Here is a 17533-nt window from a genome sequence, read left to right on the forward strand (position 1 = left end):
ACGGTCTTAGATTGGACACCGTATCAAAGGGCTTATATCCTCGGCGGTTACTTTTGGGGTTACTTAGTATCAAACTTGGCCACTGAATTTTGGGGCTCACGACGAGTTGTTTTCTTTACCAGTATAATCTGCTCAATTCTAACACTTCTTAGTCCTATGGCGGCTAAACACAGCTTCGGTATGATGTTGGCACTCAGAATTACGCTTGGATTCTTTGGAGTAATTGTAATGACGCGTGGCAATAATGATTTTTTTAAATAAATTAACTGTAATGAGCTTTGTATAATGGATTACTTTGCATAACTATTTACTTATTTTTACCTTTTAAAAGTCTCGTAATATTAATCATTGTGTATACAACTATCCTTGGTTTGTATCGTAGGTCCCGTTAGACTAGACCCATTATATAATACGCTTTATTTAGCTTAAATACTTTTTTGCAATAATAGTAAAATCGATACATACGTGTAGCTTGACTTTATTTAACATGGTGTAATAAGAAAATGTTCGTTTACAGATTTATATCGACGCGAGGCGACCTGTGTTTTACCTTGGCTCGGCAGTGTACGTGGCTGCAGGCTTGCAATTCATTATATTCGGCTCGACCGACGTGCAGCCGTGGGATGAAATCAAGTCCAAGGAAGAAAGTGACGTAACATTAAAACTTTAAGCCAATAAAACTTCATCGTTACAAAACCATAGTTTTAATATCATTACTTTATTAGATACAGTGTATCATACAATGTTTACATATAACTTTATTCTCTTTTCTATCAATATAATATTTTATCAAAAACTCTTAAGTGATAAAATGACACAAAAAGATAAACGTGTGCTATCGACAACAACTAATGAATTAGTTAGATTTTTAAAATTTAATAACAAGACTACGGCTAAGTTAAAAATTCTCAAAGAGCGTAATGTTTATACAAAATCTTACTGTAACAATGCTCTACATATAATATCAATATTAGTTTGAAAACTATTATTACGTCTTTGGAATTACATCACCAAAACTCAGGTTATGGTCACACACTTTAGAGATTTTCAGGCGGGATCGACGACACTGCTAACGATAAAATAGATTTAACAACAATCTTGATACATTAACGACGCTACAACTAACATTAGTTACTTGAGATTGCTAACGATGTGATAACGAACGAGTGACACTAGAGAGTATGTATTGCACGTTAGGTGGACAAGCCGCGGCCGTGCCTTCAAACGTATGACTCGGACTCCGTGTCAGACTCGGAACAATCTAACGCTACTACGTTCTTGTCGTTGCTGCTCGGTGGTTCTCTGTAGAGGGGGGGCGGTACGGACTTAGATCGCGAAGCCTTATCGTCCTTGTTGACGTGAACTGGCTGGAACTTTTTCAAAACTCTCTGATAGACCATCTTCCTAGGCGGCACAGGCGGCGGCATATGCGGTGGTTTCTTGTTATTGTTTTGCTCCTTTTCCCCAATGAAATCAGGTTGAACTGACGTTGGAGTCGCTTTATATATATCTGATGTAAATATATTCGATTTGTCTTCGTGGAATATGTCCCTTCTGCGGTTGTAGACCGACGTGTACAACGGTTCGATGTACTGCGTGGTGTAGCAGTTTTCGCAGGAGTTCTCACTGGCCGGCGAGTCGGTGGAGCGACTGTTGAAAGAGCTTTGCGGCTGATACAAGGTGTCATTGCTGCTCGAGTCACTCTGCAGTATAATGTTCGCCAATGATTTCGACTGGTTTAGTTTATTGTTGTTATAATTACGTATTCTAGTTTTCTTATCTACGGAGTTTCCGTTGGCGACCTCGTCGGCGTAGGAGTACGCACTCTGCGTCATGCTTGGCTTCTCTTTCTCTCTGTTGTTCATGGTGAGAGCGCAACTCTTCGTACACATATGTGCAGGATCAAATCGTCTCTTTCTGCAGCAATTGACGACGTTCACATCGAAGTTTCCGTTGCGGATTTTGTCCGGGTGTATAATGTGGCCATCCTCATTGACCTCTAGGCTTTTAGTCCTCGCCGCTTGACGAGTCCAGTCATTTCTCGTAAAAATGGTGGCTGCCGGTGTAGTTTTCACATCTAGCTTATTCTGCGAGGTTTCGCCTTGTTCCCGCTGCCCGTACGGTTGTTCCGCAGCGCAAGTTGTTCTAGTGTTGTAGTTGGTGCTCTTCTTCTCCCAGCCGGTGTAGACGCGTGAGTAGTTTGTGTTGAGATTCGTCATGACCTCCGATTGGCTCTGATATTGATTTTGCCGCTGGATATTCTCTGTGAACGTGGCTAGGTCGTGTATGTTGCTGTATACAATGTCCTCTTGACTAGACACGAGGTCGCGTTTGGCGCCAGACGCTTCTTGTTTCACCTCAAGAAGGTTGTCAGAACTCTTCGCTCGTCCAAAGTTCTTGTTAGCGGCATTTTTGTCCAATTCCTGAGATTCGGCGTACATGCTGTACACTTTCGAGGTTCTCGCAGCTTTCGATACGTTACTCCGCGGTGGTTTCTGTGGTTCCAGGCCTGTTATATATTTGGCTGGACTTTGTGCATATATATCAGCGGTGGAACGTTGTATAGCTGCTTTTGAGACGTAATTCCTGTCGTCAACGCCATTGGTGATCCCAATGTTGATGGAGTTATGAACGTATCGTTCTCCCATGTATGGCATCATGTATAACTCTTCATTGACAGCGCTATACATTTCTGCCTTGTTGGAGTAGATATTCTGGTCTCTTGTGACTTGCGGGAGTCCGGTGACATTGGGGTTATTTGCGTAGCGCAGCATTTTCGTTTCTTGAACATTGCAAGTCGGGGCGGAGAGGCTGTGTAGGATGTTCCGTGGCGCGGGGCTGTTGCCTCCGTTGCTGTTTGAATCGTCTTCCGACAGCGTCAAACCCGAGTCTCGACTCAAAGATAACTTCTCCTTGCGCGGTGTAGATAGCTCCATGGAGTCGAGTGAGATACCAACAGAATGTAGGCTATCACTTTCTTCTGCGCCCGAATCGAGTAAAGCATTCGATGACTCGGGGCTGCCTGTTCCCAGAAGACCAGCTAGTTGCGGTCCGAACAACAGTTCCGCTTTCACAATGAGTAGTTCGACGATCATCGGCACAGCTTTGGGGGCTTTGTCGCAGGGCACGCTGGGCCACAGTAAGCTGGGCCCAACGCACACGCCCAGGTTCATGGGACACATTAGGTTGATGTTGGATTTTTTGGCGATTGCTTGTAAAAGACAGACGAAATATGTGAGCATGTTGTAGTGCGCCTTGGGTAGCTTTAGTAACAGAGATCGTACAGCTGTCACTTTTTCAACTTGCGGTAAACCTGGAACAAACGATAAGTTACATTATTTGCAAAAACTAACACATTTTACTGCAACTTTTTAACTTTTAAAACTTTCGGAAAATAACTCGTTGCAATTATTGTAAATATATTAAATATATTTTGAGTTTTTCTTTGCGTTGCTATTATTATAAAATATTTATATTGAACAACATACATAGAATTATGACTTACCAAGTACTTGCAGCCAGGCGGGATAGAGTTCCGAGACAAGTAGGGGTTGCGGCAAGGCTCTGAAGAATTCTTTAACCAGAGCAGCTAACAGTAAAACAGGGGCACGGTCCAATTCTATGCAACTTTCTGCCCAAGGGCCGAGTGTGTCCAACTAGAAAGAAAAAAAATTAATCAATAATTAATTTAAACATATTTTGCATGGTATTTCTATAGTAACAAGTATTGTAACTGTATTTTCATATTATTTCTTTATTGCAATGTACTAATACTTCAAAACTTCATCAAATATCTGTCAGTGCCTAAGGACAAAGCTCAACGACTGATGTGTTGTCGCCGATGACTTACGACACTGAAATCTGTTTTTTCATTTTGGGCCACATTAATAAGCTCAGTTCCTCGACGAGCCATGGAAAGGATTATGCTCGTGATTTCTCTTCGATATCGAATCAGGAATGAACACGAACAATACACGAACGAAAGACGACATAGCCCAGCGGATTGTTAAGTTGTAGTGGCAGTGCGCAGGTCACATAGCGTGCAGAACAGATTGCCGCTAAGACTTTAAGGTTTAGGAGTTGCAAGAGCAGCGCAGGTCGTCCACCTGAAATGTGGACAAACCTTGTTAAGGTTGTCGGAAGACATATACGCGGCTTGCAACCGGTCTTATTGGAAATGTTTCAGGGTTATGTCTTCAGGTGGGCATCGCTTCGGCTACAGTGTAAACAGTAAAGTAAACAGTCTCACCTTATCTCTTAACAATCTGAGCGCTTTAGCGTTAGCGCTTCTTCTAAAGACCCCGTGAGTGAGAGGAGCGACGACTCTTAACCTTCGAAGAGCTTGAAGCAGCGCCGGTGGAGGGGTGCCGTTACACAGGCGAGTGAGGGCGACGCCGAACAACCGACCTCCGCGTCTCAACAAACGGAGGCCTCTCCCGGGCGTGTTGTTGGTACTGGCAAAGCAGAGAAACAATATTTTAATACATATACATAAAGGTATAACATTCACAATATTACACTATGAATGATAATTTTATTCATAGTATTTATAAATATTTATTGTATTTATAAATTATACTATAAATACAATAATTTTTAAAAGAAAATCAAATTAAAATTAAAAAATTGTTTATTAAACATATATTACATATTTATTTATTGACTTCTAGGCGAGTACCAGCTATTCGGATAAATGCTTTAGACCCGAGAAGAATAGGCAAAAGAAACTCAACATTTTCTAATACAAAAAAAAATTAAAACATTAAATTTATTAACTCTATATTTATTATATATATTTTATTATATATTTATAAATATACGATTTAATATTGTTATAAAACACTAAGCTATATATATAAAAACGCTATTAGCCAAAATAGTAATAACTTTGAATCCCGTAGGTGAACACATTATTCCCAAGATGCTATCTTCTATGAAGCCAAATGTCAATTAACTCATTCCAAACTTTCCATGGGAAGTTACTTAACATATTGCGTATAAGTGTATTTGTAAACATCTTAATTAAAAGAAAAGATCTAAGTTAGGTCTCTTCATGAAATATTTTAAAATACTAGCTGACACAATATTAGCTGACAGCTGACTACATACAGGTAAACGTTGTTTTGCCATATAAAGTATTTCTAATGTATATACAATAATTAACTTATTAGTGTCTTTGGAATTTATAGAAATATCTTTACACTCAGGACAAAATATATAAACTGTTATAGTAAAGTTGTTTTAAACCTGTTTTCTAGATAAATTCTTTCTTATACTCATATATTATTAGCAACACGCAATACAACATTACATGTTAGGAAAATGGAATGAATGGAAAGTCTTTAGCCACATTTTCTTTTAAGTTTCACTCGATATTCACTCAGTTGGATATTTAAGACTTGTATACGACTTGTCCGCGACGACAGAACAAAGTACAAATTACAGTAAAACTTTAAATACTGATCTTAAAAGGTGTAGTAGAATCTTTGTAGAGCTCGTCATTTCTCAAAAGACAAACGCCATGTTCGTCTCGAAATTTATTATAAATAACAATATAATAATACGTCTGGATAGATAACATTTTCTAATATTTTTATGATGTAAAGATATTGAGTTAGTTACCTTTTAAGGACTTGATTTTTCTTTCTCAACTCAAAAACGAGGCCGCATGGATTATTCTTAGCGTTGACATGCTCCAAATCGAATCCATCCTCATTCGATAATGTTTGTCTAATACGAGACATCTTAAAAATAAAAAAAGACAAATTATTAATCACGCTATACCCCTTTGAACCATTTACAACGTAATATGACCTAAAAATAAACCATATGCAAATCACCCTACCGATCCATATTTTAATTAATAAAATAAAATTCTTGTTCCATTGTAATATCATTTAAAAATTGTTCACTAAAAAGGGTTATTTTGGCACAAATTCAGTAAAAGATTTTTAAATTCCATCATCATTATGATTTCAGCCACGGGACATCCACTGCCCCATAGAATTTTAATACGGCACTTGGGAAGCATAATAATATTAATAAACAGCCATAGTTATTTAAGAGTTTTAAAAAAATACAGTAATATTGAAACATTGAAAATTATTGCTTTATCGATTTATTTAGCCCACTGCAAAGAAGTAATAAAATTTTAAATTTATTTTATGGGTTTGGCCATTGCCTGGCCTAATCATTTGGAATTTTTCAAAGAATATTTTTTATGATTGCCTTTATGGATGTACGTGAGTATCTTACCTGAACAGCGTGCGGTCTTTCGTTGCCCTGCAGCGGCGTCGGCGGGGAATCCCTGGCGGTCCGTACATAAAGAGTAAAGTCGCTGGGCGCACCCCATCTCCCTTCATTTTCGTTTTCTCCTTCCCCCTCCCCGTCTACACTCTCCTCGTGAGTTCCATTCTGCATCACGTGAAGAGCTTGACGTACCACGCAGCGTGCATTCATGTCTGGACTCACGGATACTGTTTTACACTGGAAATAATACAGAACATGCTGCATCATAAATAGCATCGTAAAGTGAGGTATAGAGTCAAGAGCATTGTCCATTGGCCTGTAGTGTATGTGGATGTGCTAGTCACCGATTGACATCACGCAAACGACGCAAACAAGACATCTGAGAACAGCTTGATGGTTATCTGTTTTATCTGCTTAGAGCTTACATAACGCTAAGGACATATAAGCGTGACTCACAATTTTGTTAACGCGAATGTTCATTAAACATGTAAATAAACTATTATAACATAGGTGATAAATAATATAACAAGATAAACCTCTTTAAAATTCTAACATGACATAAATAGTGTTGTAAACAAATATGTACACTTACGAATTCGATAGAGTTCGTTAAATCTTTATAGAAGATTTGGATATTTGTTGACTTTGGCTCCGCAGTCAATTGTGAGTTTAAAGCATTTTGTATTTTCCTGGAAACAGAAAGAAGAGTGAATATTATTTAATTGAATAAAAAATATTAAACTAATAACATGAATTGTATTCCTAGCGTACCTGTACCAAGTATCCCTAGCAGCTTGTGTTGGATATGTAGCGAGGTAGTTGGCCACACCGGCGGCTGTGGGCCAGCCTATGAGAAAGCCGGTATCGTCGCCATCAGGTAGCGAGAGCCATATTTCTGCCAGTCTCACACTCTCTTTCAATTTAAAGCAATTCGTTCCTCGGGATTTGCCGACTAGCAGAAGGTCGCTGAAGAGGAACAAATGCCGTTCGAGCGGTGGGGCCGTTGACCCTAATGGGCATAGCTGGACGGGAGCCTCCATGATGAAGGTTCTCGGCGACAGCGAATTGTTGTTGGCGTTAACTGTATTGCCGATATCCAGACTAGGCCTTTTGCGAAGACTTTTTGATTTCTGAAATTGAATGAGTTCTTGTTAATCTATAATTTGTCTGCACAAAAGCATTATTATATGAAACCGACAATTTTTTTTTGCCTGTTGGCATTTACGGCATCAATGATTTCGAAACGGCAAAAACAAAATAGAATGGCTTAACCGGTTCCGCAATTTTTTTTATATTTTAGTTTAGACACGAGGAAGCTTTTTTAGAGAGAAATTTATGATTGCGAGGAAAGTAAGTAAGTAAAATTGAAGCTATGTGTATGTGTACCTTTAAGCAATACAATGGAATTTTAATCACATTATTATAAATCTAGCAGTGTACGAAATATGAACACGTTACAAATAAAAAATCAATAAATAAAGTAATCAGACTAAAATACGTTTTGTCATGTTTACTTCATCATCATTATCATCATTTCAGCCCATAAAGGTCCACTGGTTGGCGAAAGATTTCCTCAAAGACAGCCACGATGACCGGTCCAACGTTGGTTGCATCCAGCGACTACCCGCGACTAACAATTTCGCGGTGCACCTGGGGGCCTACCCATTATCCCATAGTTATACATTGTCAATTTAAAAAACACGAAACAACATATATATGCCAAGGATTATCATGCCGGTAATTATAGTTATACATACCTGTGCATGGTGTGAGGCCAAGGCAGCCGGAGCATCGGCATCGTGGAGCGCGAGGAAGTCGTGAGGGAAGAGGTCTTGAACGCGTTCCAAGTCGGAGAGTCGAGCGGCCCTACGACGCCCGCACCCGCTGCCCACCAGACGCTCGTACTGCGCGAGCCGCTCGATCTGAAATAATAAATATCAATTTTAACCACAGATTCGCTATTACATAGCACCTATAGACAACAAAGAAGTGACTAAGAAAAGTCTTGGTCAAGTCGGTATTACATCCCGGAAATGAAAATTCAAAAAAGGAATAATAACGTTTATATTGCCAACGTTGGTACTTTGATTGGAATACGCAAGATTACTATATGCAGCAAAATGTGTTACATTAACTCTGCAATGCGGAGGTTAGCGGATTCTCGTGACGTACAAAATTATGCTAGTACGCGAACGCCTAAGCCGTATGCAAGTTAATTGCTCGCTGTCAATACAATAATTCAAGTAACTGTCGGTTGTTTGCCCTCTAGTCTGCGTTCCCTTCACGTGAGATGTAAAATATTTCATTTAAACGGTAACATAAATAAATAATTATGCCATAATTTTTTTTGAACAACCTGCATTCGTATTTATTATTTCGTCGAAACATGAAGATACAATCAGCCATGTCTATTTAAAATTCATTCGTTTTAGAAAGAACTAAAAAAACCTTAAATATGGTATAGAGATAGTAATAGTAAATATTTTCATGTGTTAAATGTGTTATGCTTCATTAAATGTAAGCATTGTGAAGCGACGATTTTAATTTAAATTCTAATAGGATTGTACGTGAACTGCGTCTCTAGGGTGACTTCCCGGCCGGCTCACGCTGCCTGTGTGCCGTCGCCCATGTCGCCGACAATGCTGTTCACAATAATAACGTAGGCAACCGTGGGATCCTTAACAAATTTAATGCATTTCTTTAATTAAATGAATCATTCATACATACATTTCAAATAAACGATACTATTGAACGTGCACTAAAATCTTAAGTGAAATAACTACTTAAAAGGATTTTTATTCACATGTTTTTACTTATTTCAATTAATTAAATTTATGACAAAAGGAAACGGTAACCTAGTTTTTGTGGAGAACGATGTCAAGAATGCGATCATGTAAATGAGATAAATACTCAAATGTAATGGAACGAGTTTGTTGAATTCAAAAACCAAACTACTGTTGCATTTCTATATCAATTATTGCAAATTGTTTTATTGACTTTCACATTTTTTCGTAAAATTCCTTAAGCAGCATTGCGAAGTAAAACCAAACAAAACTTGGTTTTACGTTGAATAAGCCTTATGGTAATTAAAAGAACAGTGTTTACCCACGAGTTATAAGCCCATATATATGCTCATTAAAGATTGATTATATATAAATAGATTGAGAAACAAAATCATGCGCAGTATATGATAAGAGAACACATTAATTTAACCCGGTATGTACAAATATACAGCCTAAAGGTAGCAAATATAGACGACGCGGTATCTAGATTGACTACTATGTGGAGAAACGTGTGCTTAGGAATCGCAATAAGAATCATCTATACATTTGGACATTCAATCCATTATGTGTAAAGTCTATAAATCAATGTCAAACTTAAATCGGGCGATAGGTCAGGTAGAGGCTAAACACAAAAAAAAAAAAATTAAAAATTCACTAAGCTTATAAACTGACTTTTGATGTAACTTTATTGCATAGTACTTTCTTTACATACTCTTATTAACCAAGCCAGATGCTGCAGTAATAATGAGTAAATGGTTTGAAAAGTTAAATTTATCTAAAAATCAGACCATATAATATGAACTTTTGTTTGTCATTTATAGAAGAGTTACAACACGGTAATATGAAAGTGAAGAAAAAAAAGTCAACATTTTTAGCCATAGAAACAGAAAGAACATCACACGGTATGCAAAATTCGATCATATGCCAGATTTTACTTTATTAATTTTCTGGAATTAGATACTATCTAATTATACTATTTCGGTTTGATGTTGATTAGTGGGAATACTGTATAATCTCAATAATAGTGACATATCCACGATATTGTATTATAAAACGTCGACCGTTATATTGATATATTTATTACCTATACAGTGAAAATGCTATTGTTGTCTCAAAGCTTCAGATTGTAAAAACAAATAACATGTAACGTTACTAAACATTTTTGTGGTGCCCAATTTTAAATTGTTTTATTACCTTTTTGTTTTAGAGCCTTTTCTTAAGAAAAACATTTTTGAAAGGTAGGGGTAGAGAATTAAAGATTATTATGGCATTATAAAAACTAAAAAGCAGCATTTCTTTACAGATATCAAAACAAAAGCGATATCTGTTAGCTTTGAACAAAAACACCACGCTTCGATTGGGATTAGGCATAGCTTTGGCAGACAAAAGACAAACATTTGTCCATTGTTCCGAGATAAAGAGCGACTGCTTTTAGAGCCGGTTAGCTTTGTTTATTCCCGGTCCGAGTTCTGGTGTACCATTAACAGATCGTATATTGATTGTTTGCCTCCCAATCGACAACTGTGCGCTTATTTTTCACAATATCTGACCAAATACCACGAATTTCTAGCAAACGGTCACGTAAGCGTTATCTTTGAACCTGTTACACGGAACTGCACTTTCTAACTCAAATGTTTACTTCTGTGGGGACGGTATACGTAAGTTTTTAGATAACAAACCACCGTCCTAAAACGCAGATAAACCTGATATGCGATAGTTGCGCGTGCTTTATTGCCCTGTGCTTTTTACAAATCGTCGTTATCTTTATTTTTAGTTTTCTGGACACGCCTAGATTAAGTAGGTGCCTTGTTTGCGTAACCAACTAACATGCATGACCATCCTGTATTTTCGTAACACATTTCCAAATAAAAGTAATCAAATTGCACAATTTAGGCGTGTACTTTAATAGAACGTTTACTAGCATACATTTGGTTTATGGTTTAGATAAAACATTATAGGCATATTAAGTTAGTATATAACACTTATTTAATACGGTGGACGTATATCCCGAAAAAAAAAGGTAATAACTCTTAATGAAGTTTTCTAATTTTCTTTTTAATTTTTTTTCCATTATCTGAACAAATAGTATTGTAATTGAAAAGATTATACTTATAGTATGTTCAAAAGCGCCCTAAAATTAAGAAATATCTATTTAAGTTTTCGTATTGCTACCAGATACAGTTGAAAGTTAAAAAAGCAAATACGTGCCATTACTACGCAACTAACGCGCACATATGCTAAGACATCATTTAGGAGCATTATGCAACCAATACTTACTAAGTCATTAGGATCGATTAGAGAGAGGCTATTTCATTGTGATTACAAAGAGAGTATGAGCGGCTTTTAAATTGTAATTAGTGACATCCATGGTCAAAAAGTATTCAATAGTACAATCTTAACAGTGGACGAAAAAAGTATTAATACTCGATTCTTAATTATTTTTTTACTTTTTTGGTGACAAAAGAGGCAGGATGTTCATTTGATAGCAAAAGTCGATTATAAACTCCCTGTAGGACAGAATGTGCTGAACTGCTCGTAAATCAGATATATATATATATATATATATATATATATATATATATATATATATATATATATATATATTTGGTACCAGAGTAAATTTTGCATATACTACTATACGGATAAACCTACTACCAATAATGCTGAATGCTATAAGGAAAAAAAGTAAAGACATAGTATTTATATGTAAATCAAAAGGTGCATGTCGACAGTGTGGCATTATCTTAAAAGTTAATTCCTCGTCTTAAAGGTTATTAACGGTACGTAATTTAATACACTTGCAAGTTCGCAGAAAGCAATCAAGGCGTGATTCATCAAGGGCCCCAGAAGGTAATTCTCGAAATGGGAACAAGAATGTACCTCCGTCGGAATCCAGTTACTTAGATGATCTTTTAAAACTAGATAATAAAGTTTCGATGTATGTGTCACACACACATTTTTGCGATTATCTACTCCCATTCTACTTGGGTAAACATATCATTTTACTTGTTCACTATTTTGAAGAAGTCATTAAAAATATAATAAACAGATAATATATTAAAAAGGTTGGATTAACCGAATTTTAGTGTACATTGTTTTTTTACACAGTTAATGAGGCTACGTATATTTTAACTATTCAATTAAATTTATTTGAGTCATGCATTAACACTAAACCTTTTTGTCTTTTATTAATAATATGCTATGCATGTAATATGTATGTATTTAACATATATATTATAAAATTGTGAACAATATAAAGTATATATTTTATATAATAATATATAGTATAACATATCATAGGACGTGAACGATGCCTACTGAATAAGAAATGAAAAGCGGTGATAGATAGAGCTAAATCGAATACGTTTGTGTTATATAATGATTTCTTTTAAGTATTAATAATAATTGTATTATTAATAATAATGATTCTGTTACTGTTGAATATACCTCGTGCTTGAGATGATACTGTGTGGTATGTCCTGTCTAGAATGTCAGTGACACGGGCCAAAGGTCTAAGCTCAGCGGGCCCGTGCGGCGACATATATCTATCGTTATTGTTAGTATGCCGAATTAAATGCAGACTCATCTTTAGTGAAAACGCTATACACGATAACCATTGTACGTCAACTTTACTTTCTTATTCAAATGTACACGCCTATGAAAAAATAGAGGGTGAAGTAATACAGAAGAATACGGAATTCGTTGTTGTATAAAGTCACTACGACTTTGCGTTCTGCCAGTTGACAGAATATTTACAAAAATAGTGAAATTATTGAATTTGCAATACTAAGAGAACAAATAGATTACTCGTATAACAATCAAAATTCTACTACTAATGATACTGGTTAGTAATTAAACCATTATTATTTTGGTAATGATTGTACTGACGGGGAATTTGTAGTTAATAATGAATCTATTAAAATTGTGAATAAAATTAATATATTAATTTCGCCTTTCGTAACCTATGTATATTATAGAGACACAATTTTCGAAAGCGTCGATTACGTAAGTTCTGGCTATTTCCTCGATGAGATGTTAATATGCAGCTCGTAGATAAAATATACAGAAGCTCTTTTAAAAGTGATAATTACATTAAAGCTGTAAATTTGCAGCAAATGTTTTTTGTAACAGAACAATTTAAAACGGATTTTAACATCTATATTTTTTGAGTTTATCGGACTTTAACACTTTAATTTACTTGAACTTGTGCATTTTTTTCATAATGATTTTATCTAGATCTAAACGATTTTACTATTGACTTTTTGCCAGTTTTTCTTTTAACAGGTCGTGACTATTTATCTGTCATATCCATCTGTCATTGGCTCGAAGCTGCCAACGTTGGCGTGGTCTACTCCATGATTTATGTTTTTCTTGTTGGAAGAGGTATGAGACAACTATATGTATTGATCACGCATTTTCCACGAATTTAACATCTTTTAAGTTTATAAATACATTTGTTTACAATTATTTGAAGATGGACCTCTACTCAACATAAATTCTATAAAGAAAAAACAAAAACATAAAACAATGTCAAGGAGTAATAACGAGCCGGCGATCATAAATCAAAAAGAAAGCAGCGCAGTTACCGAAGAAGAGATCAAGCGTGGAATTTTCGATCGAGTATGATGTAGGGCTGGGTTGACGCAGAAATGCATTCTGGGCCGATTGTCGGGAGTTTGCGGTCATCGGCCTTCTTACACACCCCGCTCTGTCCCCTGACAATGCTCACATACCTTTAAAGGGATAAGAACACCAAAACCCAATCACTTAATCGTATTTTAAAATTTCGGTCTGAAACCTTTTACGGTTTTAAAGTTATTTGGAGTTGTTTGCGACTTATCGTTCATTGGTATTCATAAATTTAGATGTGGTCGTATAAAATTTGGTAGAAAATTGTGAGTTAAAATGACTTTTTAGATTTAAATTACAAACACGTTTTTAAATTTGCTTTATGTATCATAAATCGTAATCTGTTACAATTAAATATTTTTGTTAGATGCGTACGAGTAATTATTTGGCTTAAGACTAGAATCGCGATATTAACTACTACTTATTACTTGTCAAACAAACATTTTATTAATAGGTGCTGGCTGTTTTTCAAATAGTATTTATAAACTGATTGCAATAACTTTTGACACAGATTAATGTTACACTTAACATTAATATTTACCTATTCGATTTTATTGATATTCAGCGCTCGAATTAATCATTGATGATATTTTGGTACATTAGTGATAAATTAATATGGCACAAAAACTTATATGTAAGTAAAGTTAGAATTTTTATTTAGGTTGAAAGTAGTAAAGCAAATCTCACCTTAAAATGCAACAAAACCGTATGTTTCTAATGATGGTTAGGTTTTATTTTTTAATTTTTTTGTTAGGTATTTAACGTCGCTTACGTGCAGAGAAATAGATCGTCGGATTTGTGACATCTTAGCAGCTGCTGTGCCGCGTATTATGTATGCGCGGTTTCTTAACGTGCGGTACAGCGGTTCCGGTCGAAATATACCTGCACTCAAATATTTTAATTCTTTATTTGTTTTTATTTTGTCGCTTTTTTTGAAATGCAAAAAAATTGTAAATTCTGGATAATAACTGTGTAAATAAGGCCTTGTATAATGACCATTGCACCACGAGGTGATAAACTTAGCATATTACAACAATTGTAACTAAAGTCATAAATAGAAGATAATTGTTTTGGAAAGCATAATAAAACGACTGTAATGATTCAGCTGCAATAGCATCAAATTTTTATGTGATGGCATCGCGTTGATAGGTGTCAATTACGACGCCATCTGAATCCGAGCTCGCCGCGGCTACGACTTCAAGTACAAAGTGATTTGGTAATCACCAGTTAAATGGTCATGTTTGTTGCGAAACAATTAAATGGCAACCGTAAAGAATATGCATCATTACGAGTTAACAAAATAGAATATTTCAGTATATACCTTTTGAGCGACGGCAGATCAAATTGGATTATGTAACTATTAAGTTAACAATGGAACAAGCGTCAATCATGCGTTGGAGACGTTTTTGAAATAAGTCCACAGGAGAAAGTACGGCGCTCAGGGCAGGCACGTAACGTTGTTGGGTGGCACGAGCTAGTCGGTCTATAGCTTAATTGTTACCAGAGAGTTGCACCAACGGGGGATCAAGCAAAATCTCGATGATATTACTATTTACTTCCACCTTTTTCAAAAAAAAGTGTGCGTATTTATATTATCAAACTTTTTGTGTACTTAAATTTGTAGTATTGTAATTTTGCTTACATTCTTATCCTAATTTTAGTCATTAACTAGTATTGTGTGCAATATATTATTATTATTACAGTAACCTGACTCTATCTTCAATAATTACAATTAACCTTTTTAATTTTAAATAATAAACGACCACATTAGCTTTTGTTTCGCAAATGCGGCAGTTTCATACCGTGGGAGTTTAAAAAATTTAAGCAGGCATAGGTTGGTCGTGTTATGCAATAATCGCATTACGGAGATGGGTATAAATTATCAGTGGAAATCCGAAAAGGTGTTCGAGAAGCCGAATCTGGATACCGTTAAAATTTTGATCGGATTTGCGTCGACTTTAATACGACGAGAGTGTTGTGCCGTTGCATATAATCGGCGGTAAATAATCACCTCTCATATTTAAATAAATTAAAAAGATTATTCTCTAATGTTCATATTACTTAACATATTAAACCACTTCGTTCTTGAAAAAAGACTGACGAATATTAATTACTTAAATAAGTAACAGCAGCGTTCTAACTTGGCGACCGGGGCAATGTCTTTACTAAATAAATACTAAATATGGCTACCCTTGCTTTATAAATTGTACAAATGTGCTGTTTATATTAAACATAGGTTGTAGCAGTATTAAACAAAATATGAGACAATAGTGTATTCGCTTGGTCCTAGCAATTATAAGAACCATTTACATCTAAACAGTAAGTAATATACATTAATTATAGGTGAATGGAGACTAAATATTCTTAATAAATTTAATATAAGGAGTCTATTAAAAATTGACGCGAACTCTATTTTTTTTTCCGAAATTGTAAAAAATATTTTTATTTACATTGTTCAATGTCGTTGCCCTTCAGTTTTAGCGTAGCGTCGTTTTTACATGTCCTCCTCTGTTCAGAAGTCCTTAGGAGCCTGGATCTAGGGAATACGGTGGCAGCGTCATCATTAATGTGTTGGGTTTGACGATACAGGCACAAGCAGCGACGTGTGGTTAGAGATGTTATCATGATGCAAAGCCAATCATTGTTGTTCTACAAGTGTGAGCGTTTTAAGAATATCGATTCTTTTGCGCGACTAGCAGGTAATATTCGTGTTTTGCGGTTCTTCCCAGAGCAAACGAAGATAACCAACATAATTCACTGAAAGTTGTCATTCACATCTCCTCTATCGTTGTTGTGATGTAAATGTTTGTACTCACGCACATAGAATTTTGTTTTTCAGAAATTCGTTTTTTGGAGTAGGTAAAAGTAAGCGACGAGCCTAAATATGTCCAAGCAAACAGCTGCCAAAAATTAAACGGACATTCAAAATGGCCGAACTTGTACACATAAGATGTACAGGAAAATTAACATACGCCAACCTATGGAAATTCGCAATAGTTTTTGCTTATTCTTACAAAATATTTCCTTACGAAAATAGCTGGTCACAGGTACTAAAACATTACTCATATTTTAATGCAATAAGTCACAAACACGTAAACACGAAGTAGTAGTAAAAAGATAGTAAAACTGTCGGTAATTCACCGGTTAGCCCGCTTTCTCTTTACGCAACAGTGTCTTTATTAATTTTTTACATCATCGACAGACATACATAATTGTAAAGTCGAAGTCGTGAATCTGTATAACAGGCTATGTGTTGGTGGTAGCCTAACAGCGATATAGTTAGATTTAAAAAGAAATGCTCCATAAAACACAATACTTCCAAAATCGCGTGATAGGGCGTAGGTAGTGGCCATCCAGATTGATTAAAAAAATAACGTACGTATTTATAATATTTTTAAATTTGGATATAGTAACAATTTTCAGTACATGGTTTGACAAAACTGGAGCTACTGAAGTGTGAATTGTTGACTGTCATTTACTTTTGGGATTACTTGTGGTAACATAAAAATGGTAAATAAAATAGGAAAGTAGAGAAGTGTAATTAATTATAGAAAGACCCTCAATAGATCATCAAAAATCAAAACAATTTCTGTTACAGCTTCAAAGCTAAAAGTTAAATGTACATTATTAAATAGCGCTGCTGTATACAAACTGGTAATGTGATCAGTAGGGTGTATAGTAAGAAGTTAACAAATTACAAAGACATCATTAGCCGTTACACAACAATAAATTATATAAGATAAATATTAAATTCTAATGTGACTTCATGATCATTAGAGTAAACTTATGTTCATCACAACTCGCTATGTAATTTCTCACGTGTGCAAATTTATTACTAAAACGCAATTGACGGGGCGACAATTAAATTTATT

At 35.6% G+C, this 17533-nt stretch overlaps 1 protein-coding gene across 1 annotated transcript in view; it reads right to left on the reverse strand.

The window, feature by feature from the left end:
* Positions 1-738: 738 nt before the first annotated feature.
* The window catches only part of LOC137919063 (uncharacterized), a 141528-nt gene continuing 124733 nt past the window's right edge, over positions 739-17533 (reverse strand). Inside the window, exons 4-11 of the mRNA XM_068762034.1 lie at positions 8007-8171; positions 7021-7379; positions 6842-6938; positions 6256-6486; positions 5623-5744; positions 4250-4454; positions 3506-3656; positions 739-3313 (exon numbers count right to left, since the gene is read on the reverse strand). Of these exons, the coding sequence (XP_068618135.1) occupies positions 1221-3313; positions 3506-3656; positions 4250-4454; positions 5623-5744; positions 6256-6486; positions 6842-6938; positions 7021-7379; positions 8007-8171 (3423 nt within the window). The 3' untranslated portion in view covers positions 739-1220. The remainder of the gene's footprint in view (positions 3314-3505; positions 3657-4249; positions 4455-5622; positions 5745-6255; positions 6487-6841; positions 6939-7020; positions 7380-8006; positions 8172-17533) is intronic.

Source organism: Battus philenor, unplaced genomic scaffold (assembly GCF_028537555.1).
Source record: "Battus philenor isolate CCGP_79_NKW_IND1 unplaced genomic scaffold, ilBatPhil1.0.hap1 SCAF_15, whole genome shotgun sequence".
NCBI lineage: Eukaryota > Metazoa > Arthropoda > Insecta > Lepidoptera > Papilionidae > Battus > Battus philenor.